Here is a 27,220-nt window from a genome sequence, read left to right as displayed (position 1 = left end):
GGGAGTCTATTGGCGCGTTTCCACTGCAGGGTGCGGAACGGATCGGATCGCAAAGGTGCGGGTCGGGTCGCGTTTCCACCGCCAAAAGTGGGCGTGACCCGGACTTTGCCGTACCCGTTCGGGCCCCGTTCTCGGGACTCCTCCGTTGGGGTACCGCAAACGAGACCAGACGCCTGAAAGGGTCCCGTGAAATTCTAGCTACACCCCCCCTCCGTTGATTGGTCGACATAATCGTCACTTCCGGGCGACGCGGGGATAAAAACAAACAAACAGTAGCCTTGAGGTATTATTCTTTACAATTAACGTGTCGCGTAAAAAGCTTGATTGGGCGAACAAAGAGGTGGAGACGTTCGTCTGCATTCTTGGGGAGGAAGACGTTGTTTACGATGTTTACGTAGCTGCCGCGGCGATCGACATCCGGCCTACCACCAAGGGTACTGTCGGCAGTGGAAACGCGACCTCGGAACTGAGCTGGGCTATACCGCCCCCTCCCAACCGCACCTTTGCGATCCGATCCGTTCTGCAACCTGCAGTGGAAACGCGGTATATGGGGCTAGACGGCTAATTATGCCTCTTTCACCTGCTTGTCGGTGAAATATCGCAAATTTTATTGTAGATTCCGCAAGTTCAATATAGATTATGGTTCAAAAGTCAAATGAATGAGTACTTATGTCCTTTCGATTTCTTACAGTTTGGGCCGTTGTTGGCCATACACGCTAGCATTCTGCTAATGAATGCTGATTGGTCAGGGACGGACTTGCGACTAATTACGACCAGAGACCCCTCTTGACGGCATCTGAAGCTGAACTGCAATCAGAAACGTGTTAACTTCGACTTTCCGTCGAACTCAATTTTTGCGTACTGTATTTATATTTTCCTGCAGGCCCTTTTATTTTTTAGATAGTATGTATGGTGAAAGTACATGGGCATAAATGGAATTTCTTCCATTTCTTGTGTTCAATGTTCAATGTGTTATATACATGGTAGGTACGGTATGACCACCTTAAATAATACAGTCAATGTCCCGCTCAATATCATTTCATCTATCATTGTCTATTTTTCGAAAATAAAGATAGTTTAAAAAAGAAATGCCTCGTAAATGTGCAATCATAAACTGCACTAACAGTGGAAACGGATTGTCCGTCTTTTCGTTTCCCAAGGACAGAAAAAGGTAACGTTCTTGCTTGCTCCTGTATGAATGGTCCTAGGCTACCAGAGGCTTCACCTGGTAAGGAAAGTTGCGCTGGAGCCCAGGTAATATCGCATATTGCTTATTCAAGTTGTGCGCTAGACATTCTCTAGTGTCGAGACTCAAGCACTTAACTTACCTTAACCGATTGTTCCATACAAATTGTTAGTTAACGATTTAACAACTTCAACATCTGCTATTACAGTCGTTATTTTTTTGTAGGACTTGGGCTAATGACCTTGCACAGAGGGAAAACCATCTACACCACTTGTCATTGATTTCTATGCATTCACTGATCTTTACAGATGGGTTTGTTTTAAGCCATTGAATATAATTGCTCTGCCCTGCAACACATTATAAGCTACACATGTTTGTTAAATGAGAAATATGGTCTGGGTCACATTGAAACAGTAACAGTTGTATAACAGTAATTATACAAACATTATACCAACATTGCAACAGGCAAGTTTATTCAAACATCACACTAACAAGAACACAATAAGAACAGTAACTAATAGTAACTAATAAAAAAAAGAGAAATGATTTAACAACACTGAACATACTGAACAGAGGCAGGGGAAAAGGACAGAGGAAGAAGACTTGTCCGTTGTCACAACATCAAGGTCCAACTGTAGAGATCAAGAAAGGAAGAGGCATGAGGAGGAGTACAACAGAACACTGCTCTCTAGCAGATTGTTTACTGATGTAAACTAAATTGATGCAGTCTTAAAATTATGATTCTAATTCAGGTTTCTATTTTAGGAGAAAGAAATGGCTCATAATCGTTACTAAAAAAAAACGTTATCATCGGCACTAGTGAGGATTAGAAAAAACACTCTCTGTAAGTAACATACATATGTAAAACATTCACGCATTTCTTTTTTTTTACATTAGCTCACTAAAACTCTGCAAAAAAAAGCCTTACCTCCAACAGCTGGTGTTATCGTTGCGGGAAAAGGGAAGTGCTTTAGAAACTGCCGTAAAGCAGTACCTCTGACAGTATGACAATGTGTGACGTCATCGCATGTTTTTAACGCCTTTTTAGAACAGATACGTGACCTTAAAAAATGCAATATTCAGCTGAGTTTATTATCTTAGCCCCACCTTTTGATAGCAACTTTCAAATTACTTGACAAAAAATGACATCGTGAGAAAAGTGGATTCTGAGGATAAAACCCCGTTGGCTCCCATTCATTCTGGACTCGCCTACGAGCGCCCCGCATGGTCAGAGATTATTACTGCAACCAGTCCAGAAAACCGGAACCAACCAGCAAGTGCCCATTCTCTTCATATTAGACATTCTCTCTGACTCCGCTCGGAATCTAGAAGTTATTCTTCGTCAGCGGTATATATCACACCAAGAGGATTACCGCCACCCTCTGATTGGCATAGGTTCTGACTGATTGTCGGGGATCATTGAAGCTGCAAGACATGTCATTCGTGCATACCAGCAACACCTTGACAGATGTTTGGAATATCTGCGGGAAAACGATCAGGAAGATATATGGTGAGTCAAACTTTCTCACCGTTCAAAACTTTTGCGTTGAGGTCCGACATGGTCATGCGCAAGGGCGTCAGTTTGTTTTTAGAAGTGGTGGGGACAATAACCATAAGCTTGAGTGTGGTTTGAAAAGTGCTGGGTACCCTTATGTAAGCTATTCATCCTTTCAACGCTGCATTACATTATGCTCTACAGTGTATTGTCAGGTGTTGAAAAGGCTGGCCCGAATTATTCGAATATTCGAATGCTCGTTCGGAAAATTAGCATTCAAAGCTTAAATCAGTATTCGGAGCGTTCGGACGTTACCAGAGCGAGGGAGGCAAACTATAAGCGTCAGCGAGGTAGGCCTATCTAATAAATGATGTCTTCGAGCGTGCCTATCGCATGATTTTAGGTCGAGTATGTGGGGATTTTTTCAGTCGCAATTGGTTTGCACATTTTTAAACTGGTGGGGACAAAATTCATATTTCAAATAGTGGGGGGGACATGTCCCCCCCCGTCCCCCCCGTAATCGACGCCTATGGTCATGCGCATCACTAGTAAACAATGAGTCACCATACGTCACCAACTGGGCAACTCTGTTAACTAAGGCCCCGTCCACACGAAGCCGAAACAGTTACGGTTTCGATCTATCCGGTTTCGGGGTATCTCCGTAAAGACGGAGTCAAGCGAAACCGGATAGATCTGTAGAAACGCTGTAGTACACATTCCAGGCCCATAAGGGGCGCTGCTTCTGCTACAGCAATCCAGAAGGAAAATAAATAAGAAGAAGAGGCGAGCATGCGCATAAAGGGTGAGACTCCGCGGGCTTAACAGTCATTGGCTAGAGGGTCGAGGGGAGGGGCGATGACGTCATGGTTTACGGTTTCAGTCGGTTTCAGGCGTCCACACGAATCCAAAACGAAACGGGGTAGATTTGAAACCACCTCCGAGGGTGGTTTCAGAAGTTTGCGGTTTCGGTCAGCGGATTCGCCGGCTTCGTGTGGACGGAAGGCCGAACCGTACAAGACCTTTGCGGTTTCGCCATGAAATCGGCTTTGTGTGAACGGGGCCTAAATTTGGCCGTTTCGGCGGTGTTCGGAAGCGTTCAGAGGCGTTCTACGCATAGCTGTAGTAGACCGTACTACACAGTCAGGTACGGTAAAGTAGTAGACACTGAACAGAAATAGTATGTACTAAGTATTCGGGCTATAAAATAGAACACAAAATCATGTTTACAGATGTTTGAATTTTTGTTTGAATTTTTTTCAGGTTATAATCTTTTTTTTCAGTGTTGCAAAATCTTTTTTACAAGGTGTTGAGTTTTCAAACCCAGACTTCCAAGCATTTGAAACTTTTTTTTTCAGGTTTGAATTATAGCAGGAAACTGCCTCCATACTAGTAATCAGCCTCTCGTGAATGATGTTCTAATCTCTCGCTCGAATTTAATTTTGGCACTATGGGGGAGGGAACCAAGGCATGGCGGGCTCTCCTGTGATTGACCATTTCTGAAGAGCGATACAGTGGAATCCGCTTATAGTGGTCACGGATATAGTAATCAACCGCTTATAGTGTTCAAAAGGCTTGGGACCGAATCATTTCTATACAAATGCTGTTTAAATAATTCGTTTATAGTAATCAAGAAATCCGCTTATAATGTTCATTTTTGGCCATTTTATGAATGTAAACATGTGCAAAAATAATTTTAAAATTATTAAAATGTATTATTATTATTATTACGTGTAGTTATTGTTATTTTTTACCATGATTCCCTTCTGGACGTCTGCTTCTGCCTAGCTAGCTAACGTAAAGAGTTGACGACCAGGCAGCTAGAACTAGCTTGCGAATCATGGCTGGAAAAAGGAAATCATTTTCTATGAATGAAAAACGTAATCTCCTCGAGGCATATGATAAGTTGCCAAAAATTAGCCAACGAGATGCTGCGGCGAAGCTTGGCATTCATCAGGCTACCTTGTGGAGTCTAATTAAGCAACGAGAGAAAGTCATGAAGGCTAACGACGGAGACCGAAAACGACGGCGCCCGGGCAAAGCACCTGCGGTTGAGGCTGCCCTGGTGAAGTGGATTGATTATGCCCGGTCTCGCACCGCTCCGCTGAGCGGACCCTTGGTCAGGGAGAAGGCTGAGTCATTAGCAACAAGTCTCGGAGAGGAGAGTTTCAAAGTTTCTAGCGGCTGGTTTGAGCGATTTAAAAAGAGGGAGAACATTGTGTTTAAGAAGCTGCACGGAGAGGCTGCTGAGGCTGACACTGTGTCACGCGACGAGTGGCTCGAGCAACAGTGGGTCAGGATGAGACAGGAGTACAGTGAGGAAGCATCTGGAATGCTGATGAAACCGGGATTTATTTTCGGGCTCTACCTGACGGCACCCTGACATTCAAATCCGACAATAAAAGAGGGGGGGAAAAATCAAAAGAAAGGATTACGGCTATGTTCGCCTGCTCTGCCGCGGGAGAAAGAAGGAACTTTTTGTCATCGGAAAAAGTCAGAGCCCCCGCTGCTTCAAACACGTACGTACACTGCCTGTTCGTTACGCAGCCAATGCTAATGCTTGGATGACCGGGGCTCTCTTTATGGAGTGGTTAAAGGACTTGGATCGCAAACTGGGCCAAGAGAGGAAGAGTATCCTTCTGCTTGTGGACAACTGCTCAGCCCATAACTTGAAAACAACACTGAGAAACATCCGACTCGAGTTTCTGCCGAAGAACACGACCTCAATTCTCCAGCCCTGTGACCAAGGCATCATCAGAACAGCCAAGCTTACTTTCGCAAAGAGATGGCCCGCTCTGTACTGCGCCAAATTGATGAGGGGAACAGAGCAGCTGCTGCAGACATCGCAAAGAAAATCAGCCTCCTTGACGCGATTCTGATGCTGCGGGACGCCTGGGCTGATGTGGAGGCTTCCACAATCAGGAATTGCTGGAGGAAAGGGGGTCTAGTCATGTCACCAGAGGAGGAACCGACACCTGTTGATCCACCTGCTGAGATCAGCACTGACGAGTTTGAGCAGTGGATCGAAAGTGATGACAGCACTCCGGTGTCAGAGATTGTGACGGATGAGGACATCATCTCGGAGGTACAAGAGCGCTTTGGTGCGGGTACCAGTGGTGCGCGCAGCGAGGAGAAGGAGGAGGGTGAGGATGAAGAAGAGGAGACTGTTGTCCCTTCCAGAGCTGAGATGAGGAATGCAGTTTGCATTTTAAAGACTGGTCTCCTGCATGTTGGTTTCAAAAACTTTGACCTTTTACATCGTTTTGAAAAAGAAGTGAACTCGGTGTTGGACAACACTCTGATCCAGGGAACCATGGATAAATATGTTTAGTGATTTCTTAATGCGGCGCAGCAGATCTGCAACATAGAAGCAGAGTTAGGCTAGCTTTAATTTTCTGTAGCCTATGCAGTTATCTTCTATGTTGTTGTTCTATGAAACAGTTTCAAACTTTGTTGTTTGTTTGTTTGAAGACATGTTTAAAAAAATGCACCGGCGGCACAGCAGAGCCGACGCACAGAATAAGTTACTAGGCCTACTGTAGGCTATCAGAGTTATGTCCGCGCACTGCGACGTACTGTGCTGTGATTAGGCCTAAGCATTTTGTTTCAAACTTTATTTTCAGACTTGTTAAAAAAAAAAAACGCACCGGCGGCACAGCAGAGCCGACGCACAGCACTACTGTATTGTAATAAGTTACCTGCGCACAGCGCAGTACAGGTATATGTAATTAAACTTGCATGATACTGTAATAAAATTCAGTAAATGTGGAAGCTATCCGTTTCATTTCATTGTTCTCATTGAAAAACCATACAAATTATATTCTGCATAAAAAATAAGTGAAATAACGGTAAATTCGGTTTTAGTAATCATCCGCTTATAGTGTTCAAATTGGCTCTGGACAAACGTGACCACAATAAGCGGATTCCACTGTATTTGATTGACAGCCCTCCTCATCCCTCCTCTCATACACACACACACACACACACACACACACACACACACACACACACACACACACACACACACACACACACACACACACACACACACACACACACACACACACACACACACACACACACACAAGGCAAGGCAACTTTATTTATATAGCACTTTTCATACACAAGGCAGACTCAAAGTGCTTCACATATAAACATTGTCATACAATAAAATAATAGATAAGTAAAAGAAAAACATATGCAAAGAAATGGGTAAAATAGAAAAAGGCATTTTAGTATTAAAATAGAATATAGAGGCAGAGTTAAAAGTTAAAACACACACATAACATAAACCCCATTATTTTTTGTTTTTTGTTTAGATTTCTAGTTTTACATTCTATTTGTTTTTATTTGGTCTGTCTTGAGAGGAGAATATACATTGAGATTGCTAGGCAATGTGTCTCTCAATGTAAGAACAATGGCCTAGGACTTGAAATCAGTCGCGCTCTGAGTAATATCCTACTTTTTGTAATAATCATATGGTGTATCAATAATAAATCCCTACATTGAAAGTTATTCTTTCTGTTCGACCCGAGGAATGAATCCAGATAATCTTGGATGACGTTCCGTATACTGACCGACAGAGGGCGTGACACATACATTACTGACCGACAGAGGGCTGTGTGAGACGTACACCGACCGACAGAGGGCACTGTGAAACATACATACCTTAAACAACTACGTCACACGAAGAAGAAAATATAAACGCCCCTCTTAATGTGGGTTTTGTTTTGATGAAACAGAGAGATCGTGAGTTTAATACAATTTAACTATATCACATCAAAGCCATCTTTGTTTCCATTAAAAGCTTCTGTTCGTGTTAACAGGCCAATGATGAATGATAAACGGCTCTGTGCTTTGATCGAGACTCCATAAGACGCTTCCATAAATACATTAACATCATTCATCCGCACTTGATATTACTTCATCATCCAGGGTTTTGCAGAGAGAGGAGATTACATTTTTGGGGAATATTTAATTTATCAAGTCAGATTATTAATCGGTATTAATCAATAAATTCAGTACAGGCTTTATTTGTATAGCCTGTAGTTATATATTGTTAGACATGCGTGGACGAGGAATACACTAACTTCATTAAATCACTGTGATTCAAATCATGGCTATGTGCTTTGGCAGGCCTTATCTTTGTTTTGGCTTTTTTTTGGGTGAACAGACATTTTCTGCCCTCCTTTCCCTAACCCTCACGTAATCGATCAAATCATAAGTCTAAGTGCACTTTCATCTAAGGGTGTAGGTTTCTTTTGACTATTTGTGGGGACATTTATTTGTCAATTGTCAATGCTGCCAATACCCATGCCAAGTGGTGCATGTGCATGCACGCATGGACACAAACTATCAAAAACATTAAGCTCCATGTTACAAAATGTTTCCCCTTTTCAATCATATATTGCAATATTTTGATTATTAGCATAATATTTATCATCTGTGCCACTATTTTTAAAGCATTCAGAGCTTAGCCCAGAATCTGGCTGGTACAGTGTCAGCGGCCGAAAGAATGATTGAGTGCCTATTCTGAAACACAGACAAACTGCACCTGCAATGTTTTGCTAAATGATCGAGACGACTCAACATCTTTTCCGATGAGCTCTTCTTAATTGACCATATGCCATGGATATTGCTTGTATTTTTAAATACAGGGACGACATTATTGAAAATGCAGGATCCTATTTGGATCAGGTCGGTCAGGCTTTGTCCCAAACAATAACCCCGTCTTCACTTGTACACTGAACTGCATTGACAATCTCACTGTCGCTGCTACGGTCACTTATCTTCTGCGTCACTCCTAGCATGTGGACCTGCACCAGTCTTCTTAAAAATACATTACAAATGTAGCTTCTCTGTATAATGCCATTCATTTGACTCATCAAAAGCACATTACGGTTTAAGAGCTCAAAACGTAGTCTACTACACTGTTATAACGACTAAACCATTGTAAGACCTGCTACACCTCTCTCCTGCCTTTTCTCGTTAGAACCTGCTGGTTGCATAAATTATTATAAATAATTTATAAAGTAATTTATTAAATAAATGTAAAAAAAATAAGAATTTATGCATAAAGAAAAAAATATAGGCCAGCTCTGCTAGTAGAGTGTAACTAAAATGACATGAGCCTGATATCTCAATGTGTTCAATGTTGCTGACAGCAACGTCTTTGTAAATATATTTTCTGTGACTGTTATCAATGCATGTTAGTCTACTTACAGGTCTGCAGAAAGAAGTCCTTATCTTCATTTGTATTCTTTTGGGAGGCGTTTTTAACGGTTCACCTAATTAACAATATGAATGTCTTTGAGGTCTTTGTTTGTGAACAACATTACATTGTTCATAGAGTTGTGCTCCATTCTAGAGGAGATAGATATATAGAGATACATAGAGATAGATATGAACGTGTCCGTACCTTCCTGAACCCACCTTATCCCTCTTTCAGGTCCTCATAACCATGACAACGAAGCGCCGCCTGATCACAGACTCCTTCAAGGTGGTCAAGAAACGACGACATGTCAAGAGGGAAAAGAGACCCCCGTCCCAACCACAGAATGGTACCATCTGACAACATTTAGTTTGTATACTAGTCGACCTTAACACGAGTGGGGTCAAGTTGACTGGTTAATGAAGATTTAATTAATGGTTATCAAGAAGTGCATTAAGCATCAGGAAATAATGGTCAATCAAATCAATTGACCTTTGTTCCTTTAAGCAGATGTTTTAGGCAGAAACAAGTCACTGTTTACAGAAAGTGTCAGGGAATGACATGCTGCGTGTCACGGCCGCTGGCCAAGGTGCAGAAAATGGACGGCAATGCAGGACTATATACTTGAGCAAAAAAATATAGATTTTCTTTTAAATACCCGGGCCCTGTTCATATTTTAAACATGGGTCGTAGGCAACAGGCTCCAACGAGCGCAGGCAACAGTGGGGAAAACTAAGGAGCTTGGCTAGGCACTGGGGCACTAAAGTCCAGGGGAACAGAAAACTAGTGGTCGCAATGACCGGGAAAATGTCCAATAGGAAGTCCAAAAAAACGGGAGAGAAGAATGCAATTTACGGGCAAGGGCCAGGGAGAGGGCACGGGCAAGGGCAAGGGCAAGAGAAAAGAGAAGGGAGGGTCCTGGGCCGAGCACGGGCTTGGCGTTGAGCGGCTTGACTTGGCATGGCTGTGGCTGTGGCTCCATGAACAAAGATCAAAGTCAGTCATTTTTAATGTCAATTCAGCATCTGATTCAACTTCTTTCTTAAGTATAAGTGGAAAAGTACAGGCTCTAAAATAAATCTAATTTCAGAGCCTGATCCTCACGTCTTATTTATGTATCTTTGCCCGATATGCAGCACTTTTCATCTTGTTACGTGCATTTAGGTTGATATCTGTCTTGATGTTAGGAAGGTACCTAATGATGCAAATAAAATGCTTGGTATTTCTAAGGAGTAGAAAGTAAAGATATTTGTGTCCAGATGTAGCTAGTAAAAGTAGACCGTTGTTTGTATTTACTACTTCCCAGATCTGTAACCATATAAGCCTAATTAAAAAGGGGGATGAAGGTTAATATAGAAGTGCACCGCTGTGATTTTAGATTGGCGTAATATATTCTTGCATAACAAAATAATAACTTGATGAAAAGGGCAGATTGCTTTGATTAGTCTTAGTCTAAAGAATGGACATTGGGCAGTATGTCACACTATTAGATAGCTGAAATTGATGCTAATGCTTTTTTTTCCTTATATCAAGGTTATCGTTTGGCACTCGCTTAACAAAACATATCTGAAATATGTTACAGTGTTAAATATGTTATAATGTTAATAGTTTTCTGAGCTATTGAGATTATGAGGCAAACAGCTGGAATTTGGATGGTCAAACTGAATTTATCTGCGCGGATATAATTTTGTGTGTGTCTGTCTAACACAACCCAAATATATTAAATGTCTCTTAAACAATCAATCAAATTTCATCGGAATACTATAACATAAAACAATGTAGGCTACAATGAGTCTGTGTGTTGTTTTGTCATAGACTCAAGACAACGGTCATCAGTGTTGTGATGGTGATACAAATACATTTACAATTACATTTAGGGCATTTAGCAGATGCTTTTATCCAAAGCGATTTACAATAAGTACATTTGTCAGAAGAAAGAGAAACAATGTATCACTGTCGGTAAAGTAAGGATGTTCATAGTACCAAGCACTAACAATTGTTAGGTTAACCCATTCTCCGTATACAACAAAGGTAGCTAGGGTAAAATGCTACAGAACGCTAAGTACTACTATTACAAATACCAGCAGCCATGCTGTGCTTCTGTCAAACCAAGTCAAGCCAGGGCAGTATAATCACATGGTAAAATGTCTGCGTTCTCTCATGACTGACTTATTTCACTTCGAGTTGTATATTGAAACGTTTTTTGAGATGTTCATGAAAAGATGGATATACCTCTTGTCCGTATCTTTAATATAGTTGTTTTTTCTTCACTCAGAGACTGAGACCATAACAGAGCAAGAATTGGAGCTGCAGGAACTGAAGCAGTTTGATCTGGACTGGAAGTATGGGCCATGTACAGGTAAAGCATGTAGCACGGTTACTGTACTATGATCTGGACCGAACAGGAAATACGATGGTGTGGGAAAATGCCTTCAACTTTGTCATGTTTCATATTTGAAATGTGTCATTTATCAAGCAATGCTTCAACATGGCTCCTTCAACATTCACCCCCAAATTAGTAACCAAAGATAACCACCCATCCATTATGGCAAGGGTCCCTTTTGCTACCAGGCAATATACAGGAAATTATATATACGCCATGGGGCTTATATCGAGTGCTTACAGTCTGCAGTTGGGGGCCCAGTGAGACTCAAAAAACCCTTTATTTGTTTTATTTACTACTCAGCAGTAGAAAAGTAGAAAATAATGTTAATGCCAAAATATAATACCACAGCACCCTCTCATCCATCAATTACACACAGATATTTTACAATTTACACATTTGTACATTTACAATTGACATTTGAAAATGTTGTTATATTTTGGGCACCTGGTCTCTGAGGTACAACAGTGGGATCACCAATTAGAATAGAACAGGCAGAAGCGGGGTTGCGGTGAAATCAACTTATGTCATTTATTTATAAAAAAAAAAAAAGGTGCAGGGGGAAAAGGGAGGGGGCAAAAGGCAACTCAAATCTTCACCCGGTTGGCGGCTGTCGTCAGGGTGCCCTTTCTGGCTCTTCCTGGGGTGGGGCCAGAGAGAGAGAGAGAGCAAGATAGACCAAGGTTAGTGGGGTCTGTGGTCCCTGCCACTGACCTCTTCGCCCTAGCTCGGCTTGGGTTTCCTCTTGGAGTCGTTGGGGTTCCTCTTCAGCTGCAGGCCTTCTCTCGGGTTTCAGCACGACACAATTCACACACTGACAAAACAGCTCTTCGGTCCACTTGAACGTAACTTCATTAATTAGGTTTGGAGTGATCAAGAGGGTTGGCCACAGGCCTCTTACCACGAGACTGGCCTAACGTGTCTTTGGTCTCCACACGCTCCTCCAGCCAGTCTGTCTTCAGCCTGTTCTGGTGGAGTTAAAAAGGCCCTCTGATTGCAGGGCTAACTCAGCACACCTGTGCAGGGTAAGCTGAGTAGTACCTCCCATCCAGCACCACACCCCTTGGCTGCCTTTGCCTGCCTTTGTGGCCACCACGTGGCCATGTGGGGCACTGCTCAGCGGCTGGGCCACCACAATATATACGTAATTAAAAAATATTATAGATGTATAATTGCAAAGATTTTTGCACTGTGATGGCATTGCTTTACATTTAAAGGTCCCATAGCATAAAAATTGACTTCATGAGGTTTTATAACATTAATATGAATTCCCCTAGCCTGTCTATGGTCCCCCAGTAGCTAGAAAAGGCGTCCATAAATACATTAACATCATTCATCTGCACTTGATATTACTTCATCATCCAGGGTTTTGCACAGGAGATTACATTTTTTGGGAATATTTAATTTATCAAGACAGATTATTAATCAGTATTAATCATTAAATTCAGTACAGGCTTTATTTGTATAGCCTGTAGTTATATATTGTTAGACATGCGTGGACGAGGAATACACTAACTTCATTAAATCACAGACTGTGATTCAAATCATGGCTATGTGCTTTGGCAGGCCTTATCTTTGTTTTGGCTTTTTTTTGGCATTTTCTGCCCTCCTTCCCCTAACCCTCACGTTATCGATCAAATCATAAGTCTAAGTGCACTTTCATCTAAGGGCGTAGGTTTCTTTTGAGTATTTGTTGGGACATTTATTTGTCAATTGTCAATGCTGCCAATACCCATGCCAAGTGGTGCATGTGCATGCACGCATGGACACAAACTATCAAAAGCATTAAGCTCCATGTAACAAAATGTTTCCCCTTTTCAAGCATATATTGCAATATTTTGATTATTAACATAATATTTATATATTTTGTGACTTGTGTTCCTTTATGAAGATGTTTTAGGCAGAAACAAGTCACTGTTTACAGAAAGTGTCAGGGAATGACATGCTGAGTGTCACGGCCGCTGGCCAAGGTGCAGAAAATGGACCGCAATGCAGAACTATAAACTTAAACAAAAAAATATAGATTTTCTTTTTTTTGAAAAATTTACTTTATGAGGTTTTATAACATTAATATGAGTTCCCCTAGCCTGCCTATGGCCCCCCAGTAGCTAGAAATGGCGTTGGGTGTAAAACGAGCACTAGGTATCCTGCTCTGCTTTTCCCCCATATGTCGTCATACGGGGACATGTTACCTCCCCTTCTCTGCGTTGCCCGCCCAGAGAATTTGGCCTGCCAATGAGACAATAATAATAATAATAATAATACATTTAATTTAGAGCGTGGGCGCAACCCACATACTCAGCTCTGCTGCTCATCCCACAAGTGCATGTTCCTTACAAATGGGGCACCATTTGAAAGGGAAATATACAGGCTTTCCAACGGTATAAGATTTATTGCCAAAAAGCATTTTTATATCAGAGAAATAATCAACCAACACAAATTTCCTAATTTTTTGCGCTAAGTTTATACATAACATCTATCTATCTAAATCGATATCTATCTATATCTATCTATCTAAATCGATATCTATCTATATCTATCTATCTATCTATCTATCTATCTATCTATCTATCTATCTATCTATCTATCTATCTATCTATCTATCTATCTATCTATCTATCTATCTATCTATCTATCTATCTATCTATCTATCTATCTATCTATATATATATATATACTGTAAATCATCTATGTATATGTATGTAGACAGCCCGTATCAACAGTCTAAGAGCCCAATCCCCAGCGTATGTCCTCCCCCAGGTATCAGCAGGCTCCAGAGATGGGAGCGGGCGCAGGTCCACGGGCTGAACCCCCCCCAGGAGATCAGGGAGCTACTGCTGCGTACAAACAAAGATCCCCAGTTCAACCGGAGGTGAGCAGGGCCCACACGCATACACACAGGGACCCCCAGTCTCAGGAGGAGCAGACTGATAGTATAAACGTACACCAGACGCTTGCTGACGATGCTATCTTTAGCCGTGTGCTAGACAACGTCTAGGACGGTGTGTCACACTCCACGGTCACACCAATATCATTTATTTTATTCATTTTCTTAAAAAGCTTTGACTTTGGGTCAAATGTAAATAAAAAGGACAAAAATCATTGCACCTTTACCCCTGTATTTAATTATAAATATTCATAGGAAAAATATTTCATGTTATACTATCGGTGTCCGAGAAGCTTAACCCTCTCTCGGACACGGTCATCAGCCCTAACTGCTGCCAAGACGGAGCTCCACACACATCTCACCTCCGTTGCCGCTGTGTCTTCTGAGACTTCAAAGCGTATACTAGTTAGGATGTGAGGTTTCAGCGTTCATAAACTGGACTACGCAGACCGGCAAAAAACAAAGGATATTTCTCCTGCTTTCTCTAAATCACATCTTACTTTTAAACCGTGACTAAATGGCATATACCACTATGTTGAAAATCATATCAGACATATACAGAGAAAAAAGATTTAGGGGTCATAGCCCCTTACATTTTCTTTTTCAAAGTTACCATGGGTGGTAAACATGAGGCTAAGACCACCCCCCCCCCCCTCATTCCTAGATCTCAGCCCAAAATGTGATGGTACTTGCTTACCCTTCAACAACACTCAACAGCAATCACAGAATTAAAGATTTCTCCTGCATCTCTAAATAATATAATCTTATGTACTATAGATAATCGACTCATCCATTCTCGTAAAAGGCTTGTTATACCCCAGTTATGATGGCATCACCTGTCACCTGTTCACCTGGGGAACTATTGTAGCAAACAGCTACAATAGTGAGACTTTGTCTGACATCCGTCTTTGTCTTTCAGCTTATGGAGTGACTATCCCTTGTGAGAGATGGAAGAAGAACAAGAAGAATGCCCATAGTTGATTTAAATCTGTGAATTTTTATATTTGTTCATTGGTTTTGTTTCTGTTTTGTTACTGTTCTTCCACCTGCCTTGACTTTAAACCAACAGACTGTTTAGACCTGCTTCAACTCTGGTGGTGGTGACATAATGACAACAAATAAATAACAAACACTATAATGCCAGTCTTGTCACTCAATGCCTCACCCTCCTTGCACTACACACGCATATTAATTTTCAACATATTATCGTACTCGCGTCTCTTACACTAGTCTGCATCTCATGCATCCAAATTACCTTTCCTCCGGATGGAACTGTCCACTATTGGACGTCTGTTACCAGGGTAAAATGTTCTGCAATCTGGTAAGACAATTTTAATTTTGAATGTAGGTGGCTTCTATACAGTATATAAGTAAACCATTACGCTTTTTCTTTATTTTAAATATATATATATATATAGTGCAAACGACAGTAGAGTGTCATAGGGCGTCAGAGCCATGACGTCTGGAAAACATAAATATTGTCCTGATAACGTCGGAATACCACCCGGCATAAACTCCCTCAATAACGTCTCTTTATTCGATTGCTGCGCTGCCACTCATTCAGGACGAGGCGCTGATTTGTTCTTAGTTATATCCGAAATTTTAGCGATTGGTGAAGAGTCATTCCTAGAGGCGGAACCGTTGGCAGCCAACTCCTAGCAGGTGGGATTATGGAAAATCCTCCAATTTGATTCGCCTAGCACTGCCGTCAATCCTTTTCCGAGATGTCTCATTGGTTCAGCTTCCCTGAACTCGTCAAGGCAAGCCGAACACCGTTAATCGCCTCCATTCTGTGGCCTATTAACACTATCCAGCGGTATCTTTTCTATTTTCCAGAAGGAATATTTTCTAAGGACTGCGGTTAATTGCGCTCCTAAACCTGTAGTACACGCGAGGACTTTTGCCTGTCTACAGCCTTTACATTTTAACCGGAGACATTTCTACTCATCTGAGAATCGGATGCAGTTTCTATGACAACATCGACCTTTAGATGTGAAGGATGAGAGGATGAAACGATAGTCCTTATTTAACGCAGACCCCCATGGTACTCTGATCAGTGTGATTTATAAAGCGGGATCGATAGTTCTCTGGACGGACGCGGACTCACTGCATCGGTAAGAAACCCAGACGGGCTGACCGCCTGCTCTAATGTATATATATATATATATTTATATTATATGGTTATATATTAAATGATCATATGTGTGCTAAACGTTCCCGTAAAGGACGAGGCTAACCTTAAGCGTGAGGCCAGCCGTGTTCCCATTGTGTGTTGAGATCTCTCCAACGTTATCACCGTCCAGTGTCACTCGGTGTGTTGCATTGGGCCTTCATCGGGCTTCGCGTCTCCATCATCTGTCTGATGGTTGCCATACGCTACTGTTTCCTGACCAGGATGGACCAGACCTGCCCTGCTGGTTGGGCTCTTTAACACGGGCTCGTTTATTGTATCCCGTCCAGGGTTTATACAGTATGTGCTCATGTCGCGTCTGCATGGCGCTGTAGTTGGACCGAGCGACGGATCCAAGTCCATCCAGTCCATCCATTCCCTCCGGTACCCCGACCGCTAATGAAACCGCTCAGGTTCCAGCTGTGAACCACTAATCAGCCACTCAGGCTAGCGTCCCGGCCTCTGTGGACCACTAGTCAGCGTCCTGGCCCCTGTGGACCACTAGTCAGCATCCTGGCCCCTGTGGACCACTAGTCAGCATCCTGGCCTCTGTGGACCACTAGTCAGCGTCCTGGCCTCTGTGGAACACTAGTCAGCGTCCTGACCTCTGTGGACCACTAGTCAGCGTCCTGGCCTCTGTGAACCACTAGTCAGCCTCCTGGCCGCTGTGGACCACTAGTCAGCCTCCCAGACTCGTGTCCTGGCCTCTGTCGCCCTGCACGCTGAATGGGCAGGAAGGCCCTGATCAACGGTGACAGGGATGTTAAATCTGCGGAGGCCAGATATTCACACATAGCTTAGCCTTAAATAGACATTGATATTATGATCGGGAACATTGTTCCCCCCCACATAACGTTACCTAACTGCCAGTTCATCTCTCAGGGGCATGTTTGGCTCTGCGTTTAGCCTGGTTTAGTTGCCTGGCTATCCAGTCGCTTAGTTTCCCAAGCCAGTATGTGTGGTAATCGTCTGCGATTTCTATTTAACAGGTGCAAAGGCAAGCTATTTTGTTTTGTTTCTAGTCATGGATTCAAATTTGATTTGCAGATTGTGAACTTAAAATTTTAAATTTGTGCCTTTGTCTACTTAGCCTAATTGCTTTTCCATAGCTTCATTGTTATTCTCTAATTCTGTCCCTGTCTCCCTCCTCTATTCCTTATCTTCTCCCCATCATTATCTGCCCTCCTCTTCTCTCATTACATCCACTGACCCATTACCCACCCTGCCCATCACTCTCACTCTCTCTGTCGCTGTCTCTCTGTCTTTCTCTCTCTCCCACCTCCCTCTTCCGCTGCTAGTAATAATGGACAACGGTCACACCAAGACGGTGGAGGAGTCTCTGGGCTTCTTCAGTGTCAATGAATCAACCGGCCTGAGCTGTGAGCAGCTGAGGAAGAGTCGGGACAGATGGGGGCCCAATGGTAGGCGTCTCTCACTATTGTGTTTCATAATGATCCACACATCAGTGTCACACCTCAGGCTGAATGAGTAGGCCTAGGTTAGTGGTGTTACATACATGTTATGCTTAAGAGGGTTAGGGTTCATTGGTATGCAATAGGGCCCGACCGATTTATCGGCCTGCCGATTTAATCGGCCGATTATAGCCTTTTTGAAAATAATCGGCATCGGCCAAAAAGACGCCGATTACAACCGATTTTTTTTTTTTTTTTTTTTTTTTTTTTTTAAATGTTATTGCGCTTAGTATCCTGCAGATTGCGCTCCTACTCGCCTTGCTAACTAACAACTTTAGCTGGAGTAAAAAAGAGGAGATTGAATTTTACCGTACAACATGAAAGCACGCTCGCTCAGGCAGCTGCGCGCTCACCTCACCAATGTACACAAGACGCGTTGTTTGAGCATGTTGTGCCTGTTTTTCTTTAGGTCCCAGGCCATGTTAATTTGTTATACTGTAGACTCTAACGGTGAGACCATACTGCTCAGCACGCACGTGTTAGTCACTGCTCACGAGCGCAGCACATTGGGAGTTAGTTATTTATTTTACATTTTACATTACACTCATTTTTGACTGTAAATGTATTCTAAAACACTCAAAGGTTCTGCATTCAATTCACATATTCGTCAAAAGTGTTTAAAGTATATTTAAGGTATCAACAACTTTTTTTTCTTTTCTTTTTTTAATCGGCCGATTAAATCGTAATCGTAATTTTTCTCTGAAAATAATCGGCATCGGCATCGGCACTCAAAAATCAATATCGGTCGGGCCCTAGTATGCAAGGATAATTTATTATCCATACAATTTACGTTACATTGTAGTATTTCTGACCAAATATCTGGTGACATAAATGCAACTGCTTGTGTATGAAGCAGCTATGACTACTGTCTTATTGTTTCATACATATATCCCTTTCTTCTTTCTCTTCCAGAGTTGCCTGCGGAAGAAGGTAGGATGGTTTCTTTTTTTCACAAAACGTAATTAGTCTGGATCGTTTTGTTCATTTCGATTTCGAAGGGATATCCCCTACGGGTGCGGAGCAGATTGCCTCTAGGCCTGCAACCAATCAGAGCGACTAAACGGGTTGTGCAGAGCTGGTCTTAAACCAGCAATCATTGTTAAAGGGGACATATTATACCACCTGCTGTGAGTATGATTAGCCTTGCATGCCGTTTCAAAAATCTGCCCCATATGACATCACTAGTGGGCGTGTCCACCTATATCTGATCACTCTACCAGCCTACCCAGTGGACCGAAGTAAACGTTGCTCATCTATCCAGGGCCCCGTTTCCCGAAAGCATCGTTAGCCTAAGTGGATCGTGAAGTGCGTCGTAAGGGCATCGTAGAGTTTTCACCGCGTTTCCCGAAAGCATCGTGGGGAACGAACGTCTTGAAAACGCTCGTAGCTAACGAGTACTCCAGGGGTGCTCGTAGGACGCTAAGAGCATCGTCAGCTATAGCCTCAGTGGCGACACCATCGGACATTCCGTCTATTGGATGCGTTTTATTAAAACGCATTGCGCCTTTATGTTCTTAGTTTGGTAATTAATAAAGATTATTAATTTATTTATTAATAAAGATGTTAAAATGGCCAAAATAAAACGGGACAGTCCAGAAAATGTTTGCGCAGGCAGGGCACTCAAAATGTGTGAGAGAAAGTGGGGGGATTTGTGCAGACTGACATAGGCTACTCATAAAACGTAGCATAAAATAATGTAAAAAATTAAATTAAATTAAAAAAAATTAAAATAAAGAAATAAAATAAATTATAAAAAACAAGCAAAGGAGCAGGCAAAAGGCTGGGATATGGTGGGGATTGGTCACGTTGACGGGAATGTTTAGTGACATGTGGGAGGGTGGAGGGGGTTAAAAAAAAGTCTCAATCACTCTTCGACGCGCATGAAAACCAGCCGCGTAGTTATGAGGGAGGCCGTCCTCACACCGATCTTCCTCGTCGTCATCGTCCTCAGCGTCCTCCGGTTCAAGCAATGCCACCCCAGCCTTAGCTGCAATGTTGTGCAACATAGCCGTCACACATATCACGGCGCATGACTTGGCCGGCGAAAACTGGAGCCCTCCGCCTGACTTGTGAAGGCATCTAATATAGCGCAACTTCCACCTCCCGATCGTGCGCTCAACGATGCACCGGGCCAGACGGTGGGCTTCGTTGTATTCCTCATCAATACATACCTTACCCTATTTCCGGAGGGGCTTTTATAGCCAATCAAATTATCAATCAAGGAAACCCTTATGCGGAATCAGATTAAGTCGGCTCTCTTTGCTGCGCAAAGCATGTTTCAGAAATCAGCCCATTAAGATAAATGTAGTTGTCACACAAGCAATTTTTAATTTTTTGTCATATGGAATTATTTCAGGGGGGAAAATGCCGTGAAACGCACAGTGCATTCAGGATTAGGACTGATATATGTCGGTTTAAGCCTAATCAATTGTGTTTTAATGTCTTGCTATAGCATTCATCTAATTGCAGTCTATTTTTTTCGGAGGCTACTCTGCTGTTGTCCTTGATGGGGATTTATTTTAACCCTTTTTAACACAATTTTCCTGCGACATTCCTGCGTCTCCCCCTCCTACGGAGCCCATTTCAGCACCGTGTCAGTAGACAGTTACAATCCTACGACGTCGTGAGTGCAGCGAATGCGCGTTCACGTTAAGAGGAGTTTCGGGAAACGCTCCAAAGAAATTGACGATGGATCGCAAGATCCATCGTGAGAATGATCGTACGAGCGTGGATCCATCGTTATCGGGAAACGGGGCCCAGCACAGATCTAGGTGGACACGCCCACTAGTGATGTCATATGGGGCAGATTTTCGAAACGGCTTGTAAGGCTAATCACACTCATATTGGTGGTATAATACGTCTCCTTTAACAGACAACATGCTTGCAGCAAAGACATCTTTTCACGAAACAAAAGCTTTTAGTGAAGTTGTTTGTTCTTCTTTTAATGACAATATACTTTGTTGTTTGTTTAGTAATGCCTCAATAGCGTAATCAACAGCCCTTTCTACATCAGAGGCAGCCATCTTGGTTGTTGTTGGTATGCCTCTAGAGTGTTCCTCTGCACCGTCTTCGTATTTATCCCGCCTCATATTAGATTAACGGTTGCGGTTGTTCGACCTATCTCGCACTGGGCAGGAACATTTAGTATGGGAGGGGAGACAGACCTCATCTGTAGAGCAATTGAAATTAGCTCAGGAGATTCGTCTGGTGTTCAGACGAGGACACAGGTGGATGTAGGCCATACTTTTGGAGACAGTCCTATAATTTTGATGCCAAAAGTTTGATCGTGCTTTGATGTAAAAAGAAAATGAAAAGTTGTCTAGTCACACATAATGTATATACCGACAGGTCTGTCTGAGATGTTGCAGACCCTACCCAGAGAATGTCTGAGAGTAGAGGGATTACTAAGGCATTTTATGGACCCGACAAACCCAGTTACTCAGCACTTCCATGCGTTCCTCTAGGAATCGGTGCCGATCCCTGCTGGTCCCAGGTCTGCTCAGATTCACTCGGGTTTACACATGATGATTGATAAACCGACCGGGCCTCACAGTCATAGAATGGGACCTGACCCGGACCGGATGTAAAATGAGTGTAATAAAGTGTGGACCCTAGCCCGTGCAGTCGTCTGTCTCGGACCCTAGGGTTCAGGTAGACCTCTGTGTGGGCCCTCTTTCCTTCTTTCCTGCATTCCTGATTCTGCCCCTCTGGTTCCAGGTAAATCTCTCTGGGAGCTGATCCTGGAACAGTTTGAGGATCTGTTGGTCAGAATATTGCTGCTGGCCGCATGTATTTCCTTTGTAAGTAAACACAGACACCTCATACAAAATCTAGATCATGAAATGTTATAAAGATAATGCAGAAGTGTATAATTCAAATTCATAATTCAAAGCATTCTTAGAACTGAATTTGTTTTACTACAGGGTTACCTGCTGATTTGTGATCATTGTAAATCTATTCAGTGGGTTTATTCAAGTGCAAAATGTAATATGTGCATCACCTGTAAAGTATGAGTGCTCTTTCCTGTAGGAATACAGTAGTAGGGGTGTAGCAGCATTTTGTAGGTAAATGATCTCCTAAAGGGTTGCTTAAATATACGAAGAATGACAAACAAGCCACAGAAACAGACATAAGTGCAATGGTTTGCATTGCATGGGTTTTCATCTCAAAGTAACTCCACCATGGTTGTTTCTCAGACTCTGGCTTGGTTTGAGGAAGGACAGGGGACAATCACAGCTTTCGTGGAGCCATTTGTCATCCTCCTCATCCTTATTGCCAACGCCATCGTAGGAGTATGGCAGGTAAGGTGTGTGTGTGTGTGTGTGTGTGTGTGCGTGTGCGCGTCTGAAAGACCCTCTCGAAAAAACCGAAACAAGGAAATAGGATTGAGTAATTGATTGATGGTGACGCTTGTAATGTGCCTCATTGGATAATTCCCCTGCTGCATAGTGGTGTGGGGTCAGAGATCCACCTGATACATGGGGGCAGAGCAAACCCTTAAGAGCGCTGTAGTTTACCAACCTATGTGTGTTTGTTCTCCAGGAGCGTAATGCAGAGAACGCCATCGAGGCGCTGAAGGAGTACGAGCCGGAGATGGGCAAGGTGTACCGGCAGGACAAGAAGAGCGTGCAGAGGATCAGGGCTAGAGACATCGTCCCGGGGGAGATCGTTGAAGTAGCTGGTAAACTCCACTTAACATTCAGCTGTTCTAGATTTACCAATCTATTGTACAGCTTCTATCAATGCTGATGAATTTCTAGTTTTTGTGAGGACAAAATCGGTTGCCCTGATAATCATCCTGGGTTACTATTTAGTTTCTTTCTATAAATTGAGTGATTTGACCATGTTGCTGACACCTGAACCCAGCAATAAGTGGATGGCGATGACGTTGTTCCAAGTTATTATTTAGATCCAATATTTCTGGATGTTTTTTTTTATTTTTATAGAATTCATCGACATTAACAATACTTTAAGTCTCACTTCAAGGACCTTAGTTAAGATTTAGGAGTGTTATGGATTACAAATGGCCTTGCCACCTGCCCGCTATTATTGAATGAACCATGAGTGTATGCATGGTGAGAGTATTTGTTTCAGGTTGAATCTAAATTGAAAAACCAGGAGTAAACCAGCCAACAATTAACTGCATGGATGTGTGGCTGATAAGCTGAACGCAAAATTGGTGTTCTTTCTGTTGAGTCGTGTGTAAATATTAAACATTTCAGACCTATTCCATTCAATCACAAAAATAATTATAAATATAACCGCAAGCGGTGATTAACGGGGTCCGAGCAAAATTAAAAGTCAAGAACACACTAATGGAAGATATATAAATATAACATATCATTTAAGGAAAGATGTTCCACTTATAAACCTGAACTGCAGCCTCATTCACATGGTCAAATCATCTATTGATAAGCACACAACATCCAGAAAACTCAAAGCACACATTTCTCAAGTGATTTAAGGGCTTTCTACAAAGCATATACCTGAAAAATCTTTGCAATTCTGGGGAAATTAAACATTTGTAGTCAAAACGGAAGAAAAACAAATATGACAGAGTTAATGGTTGGGTACGTAATTCTCTTCTTTGGCCATTTTTGCAAAACTACTTGAAATCTTTATCATAACCCACTTGCAGCCACTGAGTTAGAAGTACTGACCTGTAAATTAAACAAGTCAATTTCTGTGGAACGGGCAGGGCTCGAAAAACTCCCGCCAATGATTTCCAGAACCACCGAGTGGCATTGGACAGTAAGTACGTCAATCAAACGGTCCTACTGCACTCCCCCTCTCCCCGCGCATGACCTCTTCGTGCACGTACTCAAAGCTCGTGACCCAGAGCAAGCTTCTGTTTGTTGTTATCCTGCGGTAGCTACTGGAGCTAGCTAACTAGCTAATCCACATTTGGATCTAGCACTAGAAGACAACCCTAAACTCCAACCTAGCTAGCCTGGTTAGCTCTCGCGCATCCAGTGTTCACGTTAGCCGGCTTTAGCCGGACATTGGCCGATTGCACGCACGCATGGGCGGTATAATAAAATGTAAACGGCCCACATGTCCGAGGAAAAAAAAGAAAGAAGTTTGCATTTATGTATGAATTAATCAGTAGCATATGAAAACCAGTAGCGGTTCCTGGCCGAGCTCACCAGGGAGGCAAACACGAACGTGCATTCATGAACGCGCACAGTGCACCCGCACATGCAAACACATGTCACTCAGTGGCCACGCTATTGAATGCTTATTGGCTGTCATCACGCGAAATTCGCGTCAAAGTTGAAATATTTCAACTCGAGCAAATTTGTCACGGCACAAATCCTCGTGAACTCGCTCACCTGCGCACGGCGAAAGTGTGGCGCGACAAATCAAAACTTGTCACCGGTTTTCTCTCGTGAAAAATTCGCTCGATACGCGTCTCTACGTTCACTTTGAATGGGATCTTGTCGCCCCGTCGCGTTTGGTGTGAACGCACAAATCTTTCCCGACTGGGCAAAGCTCGCCAAAATCCCCAGTACAATCCCCGTGTCCAGTGTTCCTGCGGAACGAGGCTTTTCTCTCCAAAACAGGATTAAAACATCTATCAGAAACCGCCTAGCTGAGCAAAAGGTGACGAGGCTGATGCGCATATCGAGCCTTGGGCCGGGGTTGAAAGACTTCAACTTTTCGCGAGCAGCGGAGCACTTCCATGCCATGAAGTTGCGCCGAAAAAAGCCTGCAAGAATTGCAATTATCTGAATGGCCTATTATGTTTTTTTGCCTAGGCTAATTTAATAAATGGCATTTATTGAAGCAACTTAGTTTGTGTCGTTTGTCGTTTAAATAAATTATTAGTGAATAACGTCCGGAAGATATTCCAAGTGTCCGATATTCTGGAATAGTGTCGGACATTTGCCCACCCAAGAAAAAGTCTGTGAACCCTGCGAGCACCTGTGTTCGCGCTCGTGCATGATTGCGCGTCCATGTACTTGGAATGGGTGGAGTCAGAGTCAGCATTGAAGGAGAGGGGTTGGGACCATTTGAGTTGTGTATTTTCAAAATCTGCTGGCGTTTCGCAAATCCCATACCCAACCTTTAATTATGAAGGAAAAATGGTAAACGGAGATGTTCCCCTTAATGTCATACTGTGTCTTGGCAGACCATTTCTTGGAAACTAATGAGCCAGAATGTTGATTGCCTGACGAATTTCAGGTGCTGTTCAATGTTGTGCTTCTTAAATGAGTGGCAATGACAGAATGCATGTTCAGCTTGTTCATAATGCTCTAATCAGTATTCAAACTCTCAACCTAAGGATCACCAGTACACGGCTTTATCCCGTTGAGCCACTGACATTCCTAAATTCAAGAAGCCTCATGCACATGGTGAAAATGACGATTGATAAGAACACAACATCAAGAAAACTCCAAGCACATATTTCACAAAATAATTAAGGGCTTTCTTAAAAGAGTACAGATCTGAAAATTTGCAATGTTAATGGTATCCATCTAATGATAGCCGTATGGTAGCTATACAATAACAAAATGGTCATATAGGCAAAATGGGTTGAGACTGTGGACGTTTAGCTTTTCTACGAAATTGTTGGAAAAGTAAACATTTTTAGAGCAGAAGTTGGGTTTATGGGTAGAGGGGGGTCATTGGCAGGGTTGGGAATGTTACTTTAAAAAATTAATAAGTTATAGTTACTCACTACTTGTTCCAAAAAGTAACTGAGTTAGTAACTGAATTACTCTATAATAAAAGTAACTAGTTACCAGGGAAAGTAACTATTTGCGTTACTGTAAAAAAGAAGAAAGTTGCTATGTGTCAAAGAATTTGGATTTTTCTGAGCAGTTTTCACTTGGCCTTAATGTGTTAAATGGTTGAACTGCCCATTAAAGGCCCTGATATGCTTCCAACTGAGACCCCGTCCACACTAACCCGGGTAAATCTACAAACGCATAAATAATCATCCGTTTAGCCCTTCCGTCCACACTAAAACTGAGAATTCGGACACTGAAAACACTGCTTTTCGAAAACGATCGCTGAGGTGGATAAATGTGAAAACGCTGGGTTTGCGTTGTAGTGTGGACAGGGTAGATGGAGGCTTTCAGAAACGATGACTTTCGGTTAACATGACACTGCCACAAGCATGCGCTCGAGACCGAGACGCTCATCAAAAAAATGTCAGGTGAAATGAAAATGATGATCTCTCTGTACAATGTACTAATTTATCTCCAGAAACTACTCAACGTATTGGCTCAAACATATTCGTTGCTCCAACGCCGGAGGCGAGCGCTGTACTAATGTTCTTCAGTGATGGTAAAAAACCCGAAAGACGACAGTTCAAACCGTATTTGGAGCGGCGTTTCTGGACAAGACCGGGTTGAAAATGATTAACCAGCTGATCAACTGTAAATATCAGCTGATCGTGCGCCTGTAATCTCAACAGAGAGGCGTGGCTATATATATATATATATATATATATATATATATATATATAATATACCGTAATTTTCGGACTATAAGCCGCGCCTTTTTTCCCATTTTTCGATTCTGCGGCTTATATAACGGTGCGGCTAATCTATGGATTTTTACAGCTAACGGCCACTCAGAAAATTAGTATTCGAAGCTTAAATCAGTATTCGGAGCTTCGTTGTTTTTTTTCCACGTACGTGACGTTACAAGAGCGAGGGAGGCAAACTATAAGCGTCAGCGACACCAAGCAGAGAAGCGAGAGAGTTGGAGGAAGAATAGATATCTTCTTTCCCTTTACTTTATAACACCACATTAGCGGGATCTCGGGAGGAAAAGTAATACTTGACAAAATGCTAACCTTGTTTGTTTACGTTCGCTGTACAGCGAACTGTGCTGTACAGCAATCAACTGTGACTGGCATGCTGCAGAGCGTGAGCATCTTGGGAATACCCGGACAATATAATGGATATAATATGGACACATAAGACAATCAATATTCGGTATTTGTTATGGATTTATTGTTCAAATTCCCTGAAAAGATGCACATTCCAGGATGAATTGAAAAGCTCCCGTAAGGGCTGAGATGGCAGAGGACAGCTGATTTGGAACGGAACAACAGCTGTTCGCTTTCACGGGGAAAAACTAAGGAACTTCAACCTACTTAGGCCTACTAATTAACATCCAAAAGCTATTAAATATTCAACAAAATATGCAAATACTGTCAAAATCGGTTCCAGAGAGTATATAGGGATTATTAATGTTGTTTTTGATGGTGTTTTTTTCTGGAACGAGTATTCGAATATTCGCTCGGAAAAACCGAGTATTCGAAGCCTGAAAGATGGCATTCGGGCCAGCCCTAATGGTAATTAAACATTAAAACACCTGCAGCTTATAGTCCAGTGCGGCTTATATATGTAAACATCATTCAATTTAGCTGCTGCGGCTTATACTCCGGTGCGCCTTATAGTGCG

The 27,220-nt window shown here is 42.5% G+C and overlaps 2 protein-coding genes across 3 annotated transcripts in view; both read left to right on the top strand.

The window, feature by feature from the left end:
- pold4 (DNA polymerase delta 4, accessory subunit) overlaps window positions 1-15,320 on the top strand; it is a 56,105-nt gene extending 40,785 nt beyond the window's left edge. Inside the window, exons 1-5 of one of the 2 annotated variants that reach the window (XM_056585208.1) lie at window positions 7,353-7,427; window positions 9,127-9,238; window positions 11,165-11,248; window positions 14,033-14,144; window positions 15,079-15,319. In XM_056585208.1, the coding sequence (XP_056441183.1) occupies window positions 9,139-9,238; window positions 11,165-11,248; window positions 14,033-14,144; window positions 15,079-15,103 (321 nt within the window). In that variant the 5' untranslated portion in view covers window positions 7,353-7,427; window positions 9,127-9,138 and the 3' untranslated portion in view covers window positions 15,104-15,319. Of the gene's footprint in view, window positions 1-7,352; window positions 7,428-9,126; window positions 9,239-11,164; window positions 11,249-14,032; window positions 14,145-15,078 lie in introns of those variants that run through there. The other variant, XM_056585210.1, reaches the window with a different exon arrangement.
- Window positions 15,321-15,911: 591 nt separating this feature from the next.
- si:dkey-28b4.8 (sarcoplasmic/endoplasmic reticulum calcium ATPase 2) overlaps window positions 15,912-27,220 on the top strand; it is a 40,674-nt gene continuing 29,365 nt past the window's right edge. Inside the window, exons 1-6 of the mRNA XM_056585202.1 lie at window positions 15,912-16,273; window positions 17,628-17,750; window positions 18,714-18,731; window positions 21,519-21,601; window positions 21,998-22,102; window positions 22,344-22,482. Coding sequence (XP_056441177.1) covers window positions 17,633-17,750; window positions 18,714-18,731; window positions 21,519-21,601; window positions 21,998-22,102; window positions 22,344-22,482 — 463 coding nt within the window. The 5' untranslated portion in view covers window positions 15,912-16,273; window positions 17,628-17,632. The remainder of the gene's footprint in view (window positions 16,274-17,627; window positions 17,751-18,713; window positions 18,732-21,518; window positions 21,602-21,997; window positions 22,103-22,343; window positions 22,483-27,220) is intronic.

This window comes from Gadus chalcogrammus, chromosome 3, assembly GCF_026213295.1.
Source record: "Gadus chalcogrammus isolate NIFS_2021 chromosome 3, NIFS_Gcha_1.0, whole genome shotgun sequence".
NCBI lineage: Eukaryota > Metazoa > Chordata > Actinopteri > Gadiformes > Gadidae > Gadus > Gadus chalcogrammus.
The sequence above is the reverse complement of the archived record's forward strand: the minus strand, read 5'-3'. Positions and strand labels throughout refer to the sequence as shown.